General features: G+C 42.9%; 2 protein-coding genes across 5 annotated transcripts in view; one reads left to right on the top strand and one right to left on the bottom strand.

Annotated features, from left to right (window-relative positions):
- The window catches only part of LOC141766559 (voltage-dependent calcium channel subunit alpha-2/delta-4-like), a 114625-nt gene that overhangs the window by 24746 nt on the left and 75671 nt on the right, over positions 1 to 14208 (bottom strand). The gene's annotated exons all lie outside the window — the stretch shown is intronic.
- LOC141766561 (leucine-rich repeat-containing protein 52-like) lies at positions 765 to 14019 on the top strand. 2 transcript variants are annotated; one of them, XM_074633511.1, is made up of 4 exons: positions 765 to 1169; positions 11384 to 11560; positions 11687 to 12367; positions 12652 to 14019. In XM_074633511.1, the coding sequence occupies exons 2-4, from the start codon at positions 11482 to 11484 to the stop codon at positions 13131 to 13133; spliced, it is 1242 nt and encodes a 413-aa protein (XP_074489612.1). In that variant the 5' UTR covers positions 765 to 1169; positions 11384 to 11481; the 3' UTR covers positions 13134 to 14019. The 2 variants fall into 2 exon arrangements, with proteins under 2 accessions (XP_074489612.1, XP_074489613.1); XM_074633512.1 differs by having other exon boundaries at positions 768 to 1169; positions 11384 to 11508.

Below are 14208 nucleotides of genomic sequence, written 5' to 3'. Positions count from 1 at the left end.
TCTGATACCAGTGTTTAATTAATAAGCTGTATGCCTCACTGTGTGTGTAGCCTACCACCGGGCCTAAATTTACTGAATTGTATTAAAATAATAAATCGTACTCCGGCAACTTGGCACAAAAAATTAACAGGAACCTGTTAAAACCTTAAAAAACGTTTTTAATGCAGCAACAAATTGGTCAAAACTTAAACAGGAATTAAAATTCCAGTCTGTAATGTATATAGTATATAAACATAGAATTTAATTGAATAGATCGGCCCCATTGTCTCAGATACCCGATCCAGCCCTTTTGAGTCAGTATCGGCCTGATATCCGATCCGGTATCAGTATCGGTGCATCACTAGAATGCAGTTTAGTTGTATGGGAACGTAGTTTTGTAGGAAACAGGGTTGGTCTCTCGTACAGTCGTTTCCTTTTTTGTCAAATTTGCTGTATTAGCATGTGTGTAGTTGGTACAGTACTGCAAAGAAATACTACATAATATAGTCTCGCTCTCTCTCTCTCATACAAAGTGTACCTCTCTCTCTCTCTCTCTTTTTTCATTCAGAGCTCAGCCTGCAGCTGCAACACTCTGCTGTTACTATTTCTGTCAAACTCTGCTTTAATGCACATTACACGCTCAGTACAACACACACACACACACACACACACACACACACACACACACACACACACACACACACACACACACCATTAGCAGCAGCATGTGGCTTCTCTCTCTCTCTCCCTCTCTCCCTTTCTCCCTCTCTCTCTCTCTCTCTCTCTAGCACACAGAGAGAAGCTCGCTCGCCCTTCGTCGGCAGGCTGTGTGTGTTAGACAAGAGCTCAGAGACGATCAGAGTCAGCTGAGAGAGCAGCGATGTGGACGAAAGGGAGGAAAACGACGACGATGAGCTGCGTTTGATCGGGAATAAAAACTCAAGTCCAGCTTCTGGTTTCTGGTTTTCTCTCAGATTCTAGTTTTAAGGAGGAATCGAGCTGCTGGTGTTTTGAGTCGAGACCAGTTTTCTGTCCTTGAAGACCTGAAGTCTGGGTTCTGGGCTCAGGTTTAAAAAGACAAATCCAGATTTTTGGTTCAAAGACAGACGAGCTTCTCTGAATGCTGCAGATGAAGCTGAACAGTTTCTGTCTTCTTTCTCTGTTTGGAGGCTGAAGCAGCAGAGCAGATGGTGAGCAGTGTCTGTGTGTGTGTGTGTGTGTGTGTAGATACTGAATGTACAGTAACATGCATGTGCCTTTAAAAGTAAAAAGAGTGTGTGTCCTGCATGTGTGTGCATGTACACTACATGGCCAGAATTAAGTGGGCACTCCTGTCCACATACTTTAGTGTACTTTTGGTCTCAATCGGTTTTCCTCCTTTAGAGCCCTTATAGGAAATCTTAATGTACGATTCATTTCACGATTAATGAATTGATGGTTTTGTCTACAAAATGCCCGAGGTGACGTCTTCAAACGTTTTATTTATGTCCAAACAACAGTTTAAAAGTTACTTAACTTAACTGAATTTAACAGCTAACTGATTATGAAAATAGTTGCCTGTTAGTTTTCTGTCAATCATTTAATTGTTGTACACCAACAACGATATCTAAATAAAATGGATTCTCTTTCCTTCAATTTTCTCAACAACCGTTCATCCGATCGACTTCACACTTGGCGGTGTTTTGCTGAGGACTCAAGGACATGTAGTGTTGAGAGGGGAACCCTATTAACTGCTACACCACTGCCGAAATGCATGCTGGGCACAGCTTGCTCTCTGTCAATACTCATGCAAGCTTTTGCACCCAAATGGCGTGTACAAGTATACTTGGTGGTAAATACGGTGGTGCAACGGTTCCCCACAGTTTCATTTGTATTGAGGTTTTTGTGTAATGGTTTCAATTCCGATCCGGTTTGTTTTGCACATTATAAAAACAACCATTTCCAATGTATTTGAACTCCAAATTATATAAATACTAGGGCTGTCAATCGATTAAAATATTTAATCGTGATCACATGATTGTCCATAGTTAATCACAATTAATGTGTTTAAAATGTACCTTAAAGGGAGATTTGTCAAGTATTTAATACTCTTATGAACATGGGAGTGGACAAATATGCTGCTTTATGAAAATGTATGTATAAATTTATTATTGGAAATCCATTAACAACACAACTCGTGGGTACACATAGAACCCATTTTCATTCACGTATCTTGAGGTCAGAGGTCAAGGGACCCCTTTGAAAATGGCCATGACAGTTTTTCCTTTGGTTAGAACCAATGGATTCATCAGCTTTTCTAGTTTCATATGATACCAGTATCTTCACTCTAGCTTTAAAACTGATCCCGATACAACCTAAAAATCACAAGTTGCGTTAATGCGTTAAAGAAATTAGTGGCGTTAAACTAATTTTTGTTAACGCGTTATTATCACATTAACTTCGACAGCCCTAATGTAAACTATTAACCTCTTAACATCCGACAGCCTGATGGCGGGCCCGGCCGCTATTCTGTCTTTCAGAGGTTGTAGCGGGCTCTGTCCTAAAGCTAGAGTGAAGATACTAGTATCATATGAAACTAAAAAAACCTAAAGAATCCATTGGTACCAACTATGTCATACTAACTTGTCACAAAGGAGGCTAAATAACACTACATACTTATGCTAAATTTTGGCGAGGACAAACGGGCATTGCCATTTTCAAAGGGGTCGCTAAACCTCATGGTTGGTACAAAAGGATTCTTTAAGTTTTCTAGTTTCATATGATACCAGTATCTTCACTTTAGCTGTAATACTGAGCCCATTACCGCCTAAGTGTTACCACCAAGTTGTGTTAATGCATTAGTGGCGTTAAAACGAATTTGCGTCAATGCATTATTATCGCGTTCACTTTGACAGCCCTAAAATAGATAGATTGATTGATAGTAAACAATGATAATTCTATATTATATGAAGCCATAACACTTATTTTATACATGAAATAAGGCAAGCTACTTAATGGTCAAGTAGGGCTATGTTCAGTTAATTGCCTCTTCTATGTCTCTGGCACCTCGTCAAATAATTAGCAGGTCTGTATTTAATAGTGGTGCAACGGTTCAACAAGCCCACAGTTTGTTTTTTTATAGTTCGGTTCTGTATTCCTAATAATCGAGCATTGCTAGGGGACCCAACTATGTCATGGCAGGTGTATTGCTCAGGGCCCAAAGAAGTGCAGCAGCAACACCAGAGGCCAAACAATCGGTCCGTTCTGAACAGACACTTTTTGAACGGGCACTGCACTAGTTTTAGAAAATAGTTTGTGTTTGTCTCTTTTCTGTTTCAACACACAAAGCCAGCTCCATAAAGAAATGGTTTTCCAAGTATGGTGTGGAAGAAATTGACTGGCCTGCACAGAGTCCTGACCTCAACACCTTTGGGATGAACTGGAACACCGACTGTGAACCAGACCTGATCAGTGTTGGACCTCATTAATGCTCTTGTGGCTGAATGGCAGCTAATCCCTGCAGCCAGGATCTGAAACCAGTTATAGCAGCAGATTGATGCTTATGGTTTTGTAATGAGTCAACAAACACATGCCAGGAATTTTTCGCCTGTCCAAATACTTTTGGCCATGTTGTGTACAAGTGTATGCCTGTGCTTTTAATAGAGAGAGAGAGTCTAAAAGCATGTGGGAGTGTGCTGGTTGTTTACTTGCTCTCTGTGGTTTCCTCGCTCGTCCTGCCTCAGTGTGGATGCTGCAGAGTGTTTGTGCTCTCGGCCTTTTGGACCGAACGCTCGGCTGCCTCGTTCTCAGGCTGTTTGGAGGAAAAGTGCAATCACAGAGGGGGGGAGCTGCCTGTCAGAGGCCATTAAGAAGCTAGCGGGACGCCACGTTAGAGCCCAGAAAACCGGAGCGATGCACTGCAGATGAAGCAGGGAACATCACATCGGCAGGACTTCAGTGACACAAACCCAACAGCTGAGTTTTAAATCGAGATAATAATCCAGCACTTTTCCACATGAAATAATTCTGCTTTTTTTGTAGCACAATGTCGACCCACAAACAGGAAACAGAGAGGTTGATAAAGTCAACTTGAGGCCGGAGGGGTTGCTGGTTTGAATCCCCGGACCGTGAAATGTTATAAAAACACAGCTGTGGCATCAGTGATGTTTTTTTGAGGGGGATGTTCTGAAGCCTCAAGGTTGGATTTACTGGATCACTGCCATCGTTGTCAGTTAGTGGAGCGTTTGATCCGAGAGAGGTGGAGCTGAGGTGATAGGCCGAGACAATCTCAACAAACATCCACCGCCACAAAGAGTCACATCAGAAAAAGTAAAATGACTTACTGAAGAAGAAGAAAATGACAATGGCTTGTACCTTTCACTCCAAATCGGCCACAGATTTCTGGAGAAGCATCTAGTGGCCATTAGAGGAACTGCAGCTTACAGCACCTCAGCACTACTTGGGGAAATCTAAGCGTTGATTTAAGAGCCGTTATTTCTGTATGTCAACTCGTACAGCAGTGTCCATCTCATCCGTGCTTGTTGACAGTTTTTGTTTCTGGCTTTGGCACAGAAAGATGATGTCCTCATTATTAGTCCTGTCTGATACCGTTCCAGTGGGCCAGTACTCACTGGTACCTCTTCATTTTACTCCTTAGCGTACTGTGTGACCTCTCCATATCAGGTTCTCTGGGAGATTCATAATGGCAATTCAGAGCCAGTGTATTTGCGCCTCATCTCAAGTCCTATTAACATAAAAACTATGTGGGGAAGAGCCGACGCACTGCACGACACGGCACGGGGGAGGGAGGGTTAAAACGAGGGTGCTGTAATTTATCAATACAACGTTCACATCCTTTTTGTAAAATCATTATTCTACTGTTGGTCATAACTTTTCTCGATTGTGAACAAATATAATTAATGAAACCTTATTTGAAAGTTTTCTGAATTTGTTTTCTTTTGGGGCAAATATTTATATATTTCCAGAAGAATCAAATGTTCAGACGCAGGCTGTGATATGTGTAAATAATAAAATAATAATTAAATTACATTTAATAATAATGGTCTAAAATGATGTAGAACTGCATAGTTTTAAGACAAAACCCTGCAATTTTTTCTTGAGGGAGGACCCCCAAACCCAACATCTCCTAGTGTCTTTTATTCACTGTATAAATTCAGAATGTGTCTCTGTATAATATGTAGGAGCATCCTGCCTACTATAGGCTACAGATAACACAGGAAATACTTTAACTATTAACACTAAACACACCACCATAACCCTATAATGTTCCATTTGGAATATGAAAGCTGCTAACATGCTAACGCTTAGCTCGCCAGAACATCTCTTCTGAGTTCAGCAGCCTGTTCAGCTAACTGACAGCTCTAATGCTTCAAACACACAATCAATCAGACTGATCAGAGATTAAACGATCAGTTCAGAGTTAAAAAAAAAGGACAGAAATTCATCATGTTATTATTATTATTATTATGTTATTATTAAATTCTACAGAAACACCAACAGCTGCTCAGAGCCACTGTTGGACCTCCATAAAGTGCGTCATCATGCCATCATCTGTTTCTCTTCCAGAGTAGCTCGCTGGTAACAAGGTTATCAGCTAACATATGAAGTACTGTGTGTTTACAACATAATACCGTGTATTTACTTCATACTGTGTATTTATAACGGGTCCTGTGAAAGTGATTTAAAAGTCTCAACAAAACAGCAGATGTGTGATGGTGACGCGACAGTAAAAACAGGAAACAGAAAACAGAGAGTGAGCGGTTGTTCCGACACCATCTGGACTCCCGAACAGGAGTCCGTTTCACTCGGGGATTGAAACCACAGTTTTAATCTGTGACCCGCCGCCGCTGCTGTGGGCGGCGTCTAATCTGGTTGATGGTGCTTTTGACAAGTTGTTTCAACAGCTGTCTGCTCCCAAAAACTCCATAAATATAAACCACTGAAGAAGCTGAGGATATTTTTCTCTTCACTTTCTTTAACTGTGGGAGTATTTTCTAAGCTGTCATCGCAACAGGATCATTTCTGTTTACTGTCAAATCAGGTGAAGGAAGCAACATAAAATCCACAATGAAAATCAGTCAAAACAAGTATTAAGTGTTGAGCCTAAACTACAGGAAACAATGATTATGAAGGTGTCGCTTGGTCGTACGTTAAATATTAAAGGGACTGTTTGTAAAAATCAGAAATTGCTTGTTAACAGCGACACCTGTGGCCGTTAAGTCAACGAAAGTCAGCGTCCTGTTGCTCACGCTTGTGCTCGCTCTACATAGACATGAACGAGTATCGCTCAAAACAGTGAGGCGACACACGTCAGCTAAAACCACAATATCACTCTATATTTCACCTGCTTGTCAGTAATGTTAGCTGACCAGACAAATGTCTCTCCATGAATCACTGCTGATCTTAGTGTTGGCTTTTCCTGCCTCAGCCTCCCGACCGAGGTCGGAGGGAACAGGGGAGACACCGGAGTTTTGGTCAGTGATGATAACGTTTCGGGGAAACGGGGAAACCTCTGTTGGTCTGGAGGAGCAGCAGCATTTATTTTACAGAAGTTATAAACAGTCCCTTTAACACATGCATCACCGGACTGCATATAAGCGAATATACACGGTGCATTTTTCCGAGTTAAACCTGCCTCCTGCCAGGAAGTTGTATCAGCCAATCAGCTCAGAAAAATCTACCCGTTTGAAAAAATATATTGATGTACGAATTAATCACACACCTTTAAACCAGACCTGTATAGGCTGTTAATCCCGCGCCATCTTTAAGTTCCATTTTATAAGTTACTGTAGATAAAAGCATTATACAACCTTAAAATAAAACAAATGCACAATACAGTATGAAGTCCGTGATGTTCTTTGGCCTAGAAAAGGTTGTTAGACTGTATTTCACAGATAAACCTGCCGGGTAAACTTTGAGTTTAGGTGAATGTGACGTCCTCGACCTACACCCAGCAGCCTCTACGCTCTCTGTGAAGTCCTTAAAAGTCACGAGTCCCAAAGAAAGACATGCCAAGTGGTGCAGAGAGGAGGGCATGCTCAAAGAGACGAATGAATGAGGAGGGAGATGAATAGCAGAAAAGCAGCCAGGAGCAATTTCGGCTCTTGATAAACAGAAGATGACATGCCTCTACGTTTGCTTTTGTTTTGGTCCTCGGCTCGCAGCTATCTAAGGGTTTGAGTGTGTATAAGCATTCAACGGTGGGTGGGTGAAGTGTTTTCATGATGTCCAATGTTGTAAAAGTCTCCGGACTAAGACGTCGTGGTGGACTTTCTATTATTTGGCTCCATCTGAAGGATTTACACAAGATTTACACAAGACGTTTTTCTGTAAATCCTTCCTCCTGTTTTTACAACGTGCAGCATGATTCATTGTCCGTCTGTTGTTACAACCATGAGACAGAGAGAGGGGTCAGAGGTCATCCTCTCCATAGGAAACTCTGATAAAGGCTCTGCTCATCCTCTTATAGGCTGCTGTAGTAGATCTAATGTGACACGTGGCTGATGTCACTCACAACTGATCTGAGTTACTAAGCCTGTGGATTCTTTTATTTTCATGTTAATTCACAGCACGTTGTGCTGCACCCACACTGGACCTGAAACAGGCCAACAAAGCCTCATACTTTGAGGACCAGAAAAGGTTCTGAAACGACCCAGATAACTGTCCGATGTTGACGCAATTTCTGAAGCACATTTTCTCTGTAATTATACACATTTGTAGCTCCTTTTTCCTGTTGTACATCCATCCATCCATTTTCTTCCGCGCAAAAAAGTTTGTACGCTCGCTTGAGGTGTTTTTTTCCATTGTCGAAAAAGAGTTGATGTGCTAAATGTGATATGGAAACGTCTTTGCCGAAAACGTTCTGGCATAGCGAACATTTAACTCACATGACTGATCAGCTGTTTCCGCTGCTGGCAACTTCCCAGATATATATTTATATTGTCTTCGTCTCCAGACAGTTTACCACGCTGGATTTAACATGTGAGGGTGCAGGTCACATCCACGTGGACCCTCCGTTGTTTTCTACTTTCTCATTTCGGCTCGCTGCGGTTGATGGTTATAGAACGGATATGACGTCACGTTACTCAGACTACAACACTAAAAGCAGTAACTTCCTTCTACATCCACATACTCAAATAAAGCAAATATATTGATTCTGGCATTAGAAAAATCAATTTCAAAATCGTAAAAAAACAAAACACAATTGTGATACATAGGTGAATCATTTTTTTCCCCACCCCTAGAAACTACGCTGTAGCCGAGATCATTCACTCCAAACCAACTGATGGAAATGCACCAAATTCACATTTCTGTTTTGCGACATTTCAAAAGTTTGCTTGACATGTGAATAGAAACATGGTTAATATCTCACTGCATCCACGTCAGGAAATGTAAACATTGGTTATTTTAAGCTTTTAAAACACACAGCTGTTGTTTTTCTGGTGATAATCTACAGAAACGCTGAGCATCAGTACATACTAGACGATTTGTTGTCATTATCATCTGGGAACACAGGCTCTGACTTTGCACTTCTAATTTTTGGTCTCTCGATGATGCGAAGTGACGTCAAATATTCTTCAGGGAGCCACATTTGCCTCTCCCATTATCTCCCTCCTCTACCTGCATTGTAATTTCTCTCCGGTTTGTAATGTCAGTCGTGGCCTGAAGGCACCTTCTTGCCTCACGCAGGCCGCAGCAGAGTGACTGGCATCATTGTGCCAACTTAACAAAAGAAAGACCTGCAACAAAAGAAAGACCTTGAGGCAGCGTTTCTCTGGCTCTTTATAGCCGCTACAGACGGATGATGGAGTGACAGCACTTTTCTTTACCTCTGCAGCATTATCTCTCATGCACGCCTCCCCCCACTGCATGTCTGAGTGCCCAAAACGCCAGAGACATCAAGAGGAGCGAATTAAAATTGCACAAATCATCAAAAAATGTTTTTCTTGATTGTATGTGTGAAACAATGCTGACGATGTACTGTATCTGCAGCGTACAGGAATTGCGAGTGGGCGTTAAGAAGACAGAAGTTGGCATTGACTTTTTCCTCCGGTGTTGCTGGATGAAAACACGGAGGATTATTTCACTCCATCATGAAGCTTGTGTGTTCTTTCGGAGCGGGAAAAGGCAAAGAATGAAAAGGATTGAGGACAAGCAAAAAGCTGAGAACAACCCCGGCCTGTAATGCCAATATACTGTAGATCAGCTCCGCCGGAGACTAAGCTGTTGATGTTTTTTAATCAGTGCACACGAAATACTCCACTTAATCTTGCATATCGAGTTGCACTCTTTCTGGCGGCTGAGAGGTTTGAGAAACAGGCGGGTGAAAAGAAAAGCATCAGTTTGAATCCCTGGACCAGATGGAGAGTGCAAAGCCGGGAGTGTGAACGAGTAAATCTTTTATTTGTTACCAACGAGATGAATGAAAGTAAGGACGTGTAAAAGCTGAAAAAGAACAAAGTAAATCTGAACAAAGCTCACAAAGGATTATCCTTTACAGTAAAGTAGTGAAGCTGGAGGAGTCATTTCAGTCGTTTTCTCATCTTTCATAGACAATGTAAGATGACAATGGAACACTTCAAGTCTTGGATGAACATGAACATTTCATAAAGTACAAGCCTGGACATAAAAACTGACAGAAAAACATCCATCTTTAAATCCTGTGATGTGCTCCGCTGACAATGAGCTGAAGCTGAATAAACCTGGTCAAACATTCAACGGTTTAAATCAGATCACTTCCACTTTCCGGGTGAACTTTGGATGAATTCAGTTGCCGTAACAAAGCGATTTGGCTTGTGTATTTGCTACAGCGATAAATCAGCTGGGCTAATATATTGGCCTAAATTACCTTTTTGCAGATTAGGGCTGTCAAAGTTAACGCAATAATAACGTGTTAACGCAAATTTGTTGAACGCCACTAATTTCTTTAACGCTTTAACGCAATCAATCTTCCGAAGGTTGTAGCGGGCTCAGCTTTAAAGCTAGAGTAATGATACTGGTATCATATGAAACTAGAAAACCTAATGAATCCATTGGTATCCCAGCTTGTCATGAAAATGAAAATGTGTTCTATGGGTACCCACGAGTCTCCCCTTTACAGACATGCCCACTTTATGATAATCACATACAGTTTGGGGCAAGTCATAGTCAAGTCAGCACACTGACGCACTGACAGCTGTTGTTGTCTGTTGGGCTGCAGTTTGCCATGTTATGATCTAAGCATATTTATTATGCTAAATGCAGTACCTGTGAGGGTTTCTGGACAATATTTGTCATTGTTTTGTGTTGTTAATTGATTTCCGATAATAAATATATACATTCATTTGCACAAAGCAGCATATTTGTCCACTCCCATGTTGATAAGAGTACTAAATACTTGACAAATCTCCCTTTAAGGTACATTTTGAACAGATAAAAAAATTTGTGATTAATCGCGATCAATTATGGACAATCATGCGTTTAATCTCGATAAATCTTTTTAATCGATTGACAGCCCCACAAGAATGTGTTGAAAATACATTGTTTGTCTATAAGAGAGCTGACTCTTTCTTGTTAAAGGTTTTTTTTGGGGAGTATTTTCTATATCCGAATCGAGAGTCTCAGGACAGATTGTAAAGCCCCTTGTGGCACATTTGTGATGTTGACTTGTGGCACATTTGTGATGTTGAGCTATATAAATAATATTGACTTGACTGTTTATTTTTCAACTGTAAAATCTCACTAAATATCCTGGTCACAAACAAATTTAAGGGATCTAGGGCTGCACGCTCTTAGCCGATTAGTCGATTAATCGGTTGTTTTGGTCTTAGTCGACTAAGATTTCTTTAGTTGATTAGTATTATTTTTTATGTTTTTTTCATGCTAAATGACTTATTTCCAGGAAACTTCTGAGCACATCTCTGGTAAACACACGATTTAAAGTAGTGTTTTTGTGTGATTCTTTGTGGAGAAACTCAGTTTTAAAAATCTGTCGCCTAAATCAACTAATCAATTAGTCAACAAAATCGTATGAGTGTTAGTGGAGAATTTCTTTGGTCGAGGACAAACCTAAAGGGTTCCTTTCTTAAAATGTTTTATCAGATTTTTTAAACTCTAAAATATCAAATTTGGTATCGGGCCTCAAAAACTCCAGTATCTGTTGGGCTATAGTCTTTGCCATAAGGAATGGTCACTGAGGCTGACGGGTATCGTAATATCTGGAGCCATTTGTTGAACTAAACGGTCATCTGTTGTTGAAATACATCTAACGAACGATGGCCTTAACATCAACCTATAGTATCATTAAATCATCCAGAAGACTCAGCGGTTTCTATGTTGAAGTACGTTGAGGAAATCATTGGAAGAAAACTTTTCAAATGTGAATTTACAACATCTCCTCTGCTGTCTTCGTTTTCTTTTTTTCCAGGAAGTTCCTCACAGCTGGACGTTGGTGTGAACACAGCTGGATGAGAGCCTGAAGCCACAGTAGAGTCAATGTGACAGACATGAAGAACCTGGACCAGTATGGACGCAGTCACCTGGAGAGTCTGGGTGAGTCCGGACAGACGAGTGATTGTAGTCTGCTTCCATAAAGACTCCACAGGTGTTAATGAAGCAGACGGTTTAGCTTTGCTTTACTTTATTTCTTCTTTATTTCAGCTGCAGTGTTTTTTGTGACTTCTCTTTCTCCTAGCTCAATAAAGTTCTGTTTGTTTCTTGTGTCTTCCAGTGTGTGCAGCCCTGCCCAGTCTGGTACTGGTTCTACTGGGACTGCTGGGCTCGGTCCACGGCTGTCCCGGTGTCTGCACCTGCTACGGTAACACCACTGACTGCTCTGCTGTCGGCCTTCTCTCTCTGACGCCCATCCTAGCACAGCTGGACCAGGACTCTCTGATACTCCGGCTGCCCCAGAACAACCTCTCCTCGCTGGGCACCGCTGAGCTGTCCAACCTCAGCCTGGAGCTCCTGGATCTTTCTCAGAACCACTTTTCCTCCCTGCAACCTGGAGCTTTCACGGGCCTGAGCAGCATGCGCTTCCTCAATCTCTCCGCTAACTACCTCGGGGTTCGCCTGGTGACCTCTGACCCCAACAACAGCACAGAGGTCCTGCTGGGCTTGAACGGAAGTCAGGGGAGCGCTGGCCTGAGCAAGGAAGCGTTCAGGGGGCTGTGGCGGCTGCGAGGGCTCGACCTGTCCTCCAATGGCCTCCTGTGGCTGCCCAAAGGCCTGCTGGATGGGCTTCAGAGACTCGCCTGGCTGTCCGTGGCCAGCAATCGGCTGGTGGCCCTGGACCGAGTCACCTTCGAGCCCTTGGTGGGGCTCCAGCAGCTCCGGCTGGCGGGAAACCCCTGGGAGTGCGACTGCAAGCTGAGAGACTTCAAGCACTGGATGGAGTGGTTGATTTACAGGGGTGAGCAGAGCTGTTAGCAGGCCTCTCCACATCTCAAATACTCTGATGTTGATAGGTTTCAGTTAAGACGGTACCGGAGCGAATCACTTTGTATTTTGAGTCTGTACTTCAAAAGCTGTCTAATCGTAGCAATTAATCTCCGCTCTGCAGGATGGATGTATGCTGAGCAAAGACATCTAAGAATATAATGACCTCCATCTCTCTAAATCCTTCCCTGTCTCTCCCTGTTTCTTTCTTCCTCCACTACATCTTTCCCCTCCCTCCCCTCTCCGTCTGCTTTATAGATGGGCAGGTAGATGCGATGCAGTGCAGTCTCCCAGGGGATCTGAAGGGCAGGGACATCCGCAGCGTGCCAGCAGAGATGTTCAGCTACTGCCTGCAGACTCCGACCAGAGAGGGCGCACCGGGTTACGCCACCCGGCCTCCCTGCCCGCCCGGCCGCATCAACAGCAACGACGACTGCATTCGCCAGCGCTACCGGCCCGTCAGCGTCCGCCGAGCGCACGGCACGCAAATAGTCGCGGGCGTGATCTGCGGCACGGTGTGTGTCATGATGGTGGTTGCGGCGACTTACGGCTGTGTCTACGCCTCGCTGATGGCGCGGTACCAGAGGGAGATGAAGAACCGCGGGCAGCCTCTGATGGCCGAGTCCGGAGCCGACACAGACCTGGAGGACGGGCAAATGTCGTCGCCGCCCTCGCCGGAGGAGTCGCCGCCCAAAGAGTCCTGCGGCATCGTGCATGGGTATCGAATCAGCAGCTTCTGACCCGCTGCTTTTTGCTGATTTTAGATGCTTCCGGGACGCTTCTGCTCCTCAGCGCTCATCAACTGACGAGACAGCGTCTGGAGGGAGGAACCCTGCAGCTCTGTGATTGTGCTGAAAGCGTCTGGGCGGGGACCGATCGTACAGCTAATGGAGCGCACTAGATTCAGTGACACTGGAATGCTGCAGCACTTCTTTTAATGTATGGATGCTCTGTGAATTGTTATTCCCTGCGCTGCATCTCTCAGCCAGCTCTTAAACTCCTCTGAAGCTGTTGTTTGGCACTTCTGCACCTTGACTTCCCTTCTTCTCTAGAAATAGGAAACAACCTTTTTTTTGTTCAAGCTGTCCGTTGTTGTATCTGAGCCCAACAAGCACAAGATCCAAAAGTACAAATGTCTGTGAATCTGTGAAATGTGACATTTCTCTTGTTGTTTGCTGCACCCATTATCTTGTTTTCTTGATATGTGTATTTTATGTTATCTGTAACATCCCCACTTTGAGAAATAGTTCTTCCTCTGTTAAGTTGAATTCCCTCCAAATAAGAACTCTGTTAGAGTCCTGCTGCTGTCAGGGAAATGCTGCTTTAAGCTTCATCACTGAGGTAAACTGCATTCAAACAACATTAGAGCTGTGCTGCCACCTAGAGGGCAAGCTTTGAGCTACAACAGCTTTCAATCCAGCACAAACAGTTTATTCCCAACATAGCAAAGCAAGAGGTACTGACTGAAAGTGTGTGTGAGCGTATCAGCTCATATATACGGTAACGTCCATGTGTTTTCATTCATTTTGTCCAGATTTTCTGTGATAAGCACATGCAATATTGTCTCAAATCCAACTCAAGGACTGTTAATCATGCTGAAGATAATAAACTCTATATTTATCTAAACTGCATTTTTTTCTTATTAAAACAACAACGACCAGGAAACCACATCCGTTAAAATAAGAGCCAGACTCACAAGATGAAATGAAAAGAGAGAAAATTCAAGAATTCTACATCGATGTTCTGAGATTAAGACAAATAACACGATCAAGTGAAGACATGAAATCCTCTCCTGACAGGTCAGGCTGAGGAATA

This window comes from Sebastes fasciatus, chromosome 4, assembly GCF_043250625.1.
Source record: "Sebastes fasciatus isolate fSebFas1 chromosome 4, fSebFas1.pri, whole genome shotgun sequence".
In the NCBI taxonomy this organism is placed as follows: Eukaryota; Metazoa; Chordata; class Actinopteri; order Perciformes; family Sebastidae; genus Sebastes; species Sebastes fasciatus.
This window is presented reverse-complemented; position numbering and strand designations above follow the sequence as displayed.

Excerpts from the sequence above, each read along its gene's own strand:
- LOC141766561 (XM_074633511.1), top strand. The coding sequence starts at position 11,482 with ATGGACGCAGTCACCTGGAGAGTCTGGGTGAGTCCGGACAGACGAGTG. Across the intron at positions 11,561-11,686 it reads CTTCCATAAAGACTCCACAG|TGTGTGCAGCCCTGCCCAGT; the intron begins GTGTTAATGAAG and ends TGTGTCTTCCAG. Across the intron at positions 12,368-12,651 it reads GGAGTGGTTGATTTACAGGG|ATGGGCAGGTAGATGCGATG; the intron begins GTGAGCAGAGCT and ends TCTGCTTTATAG.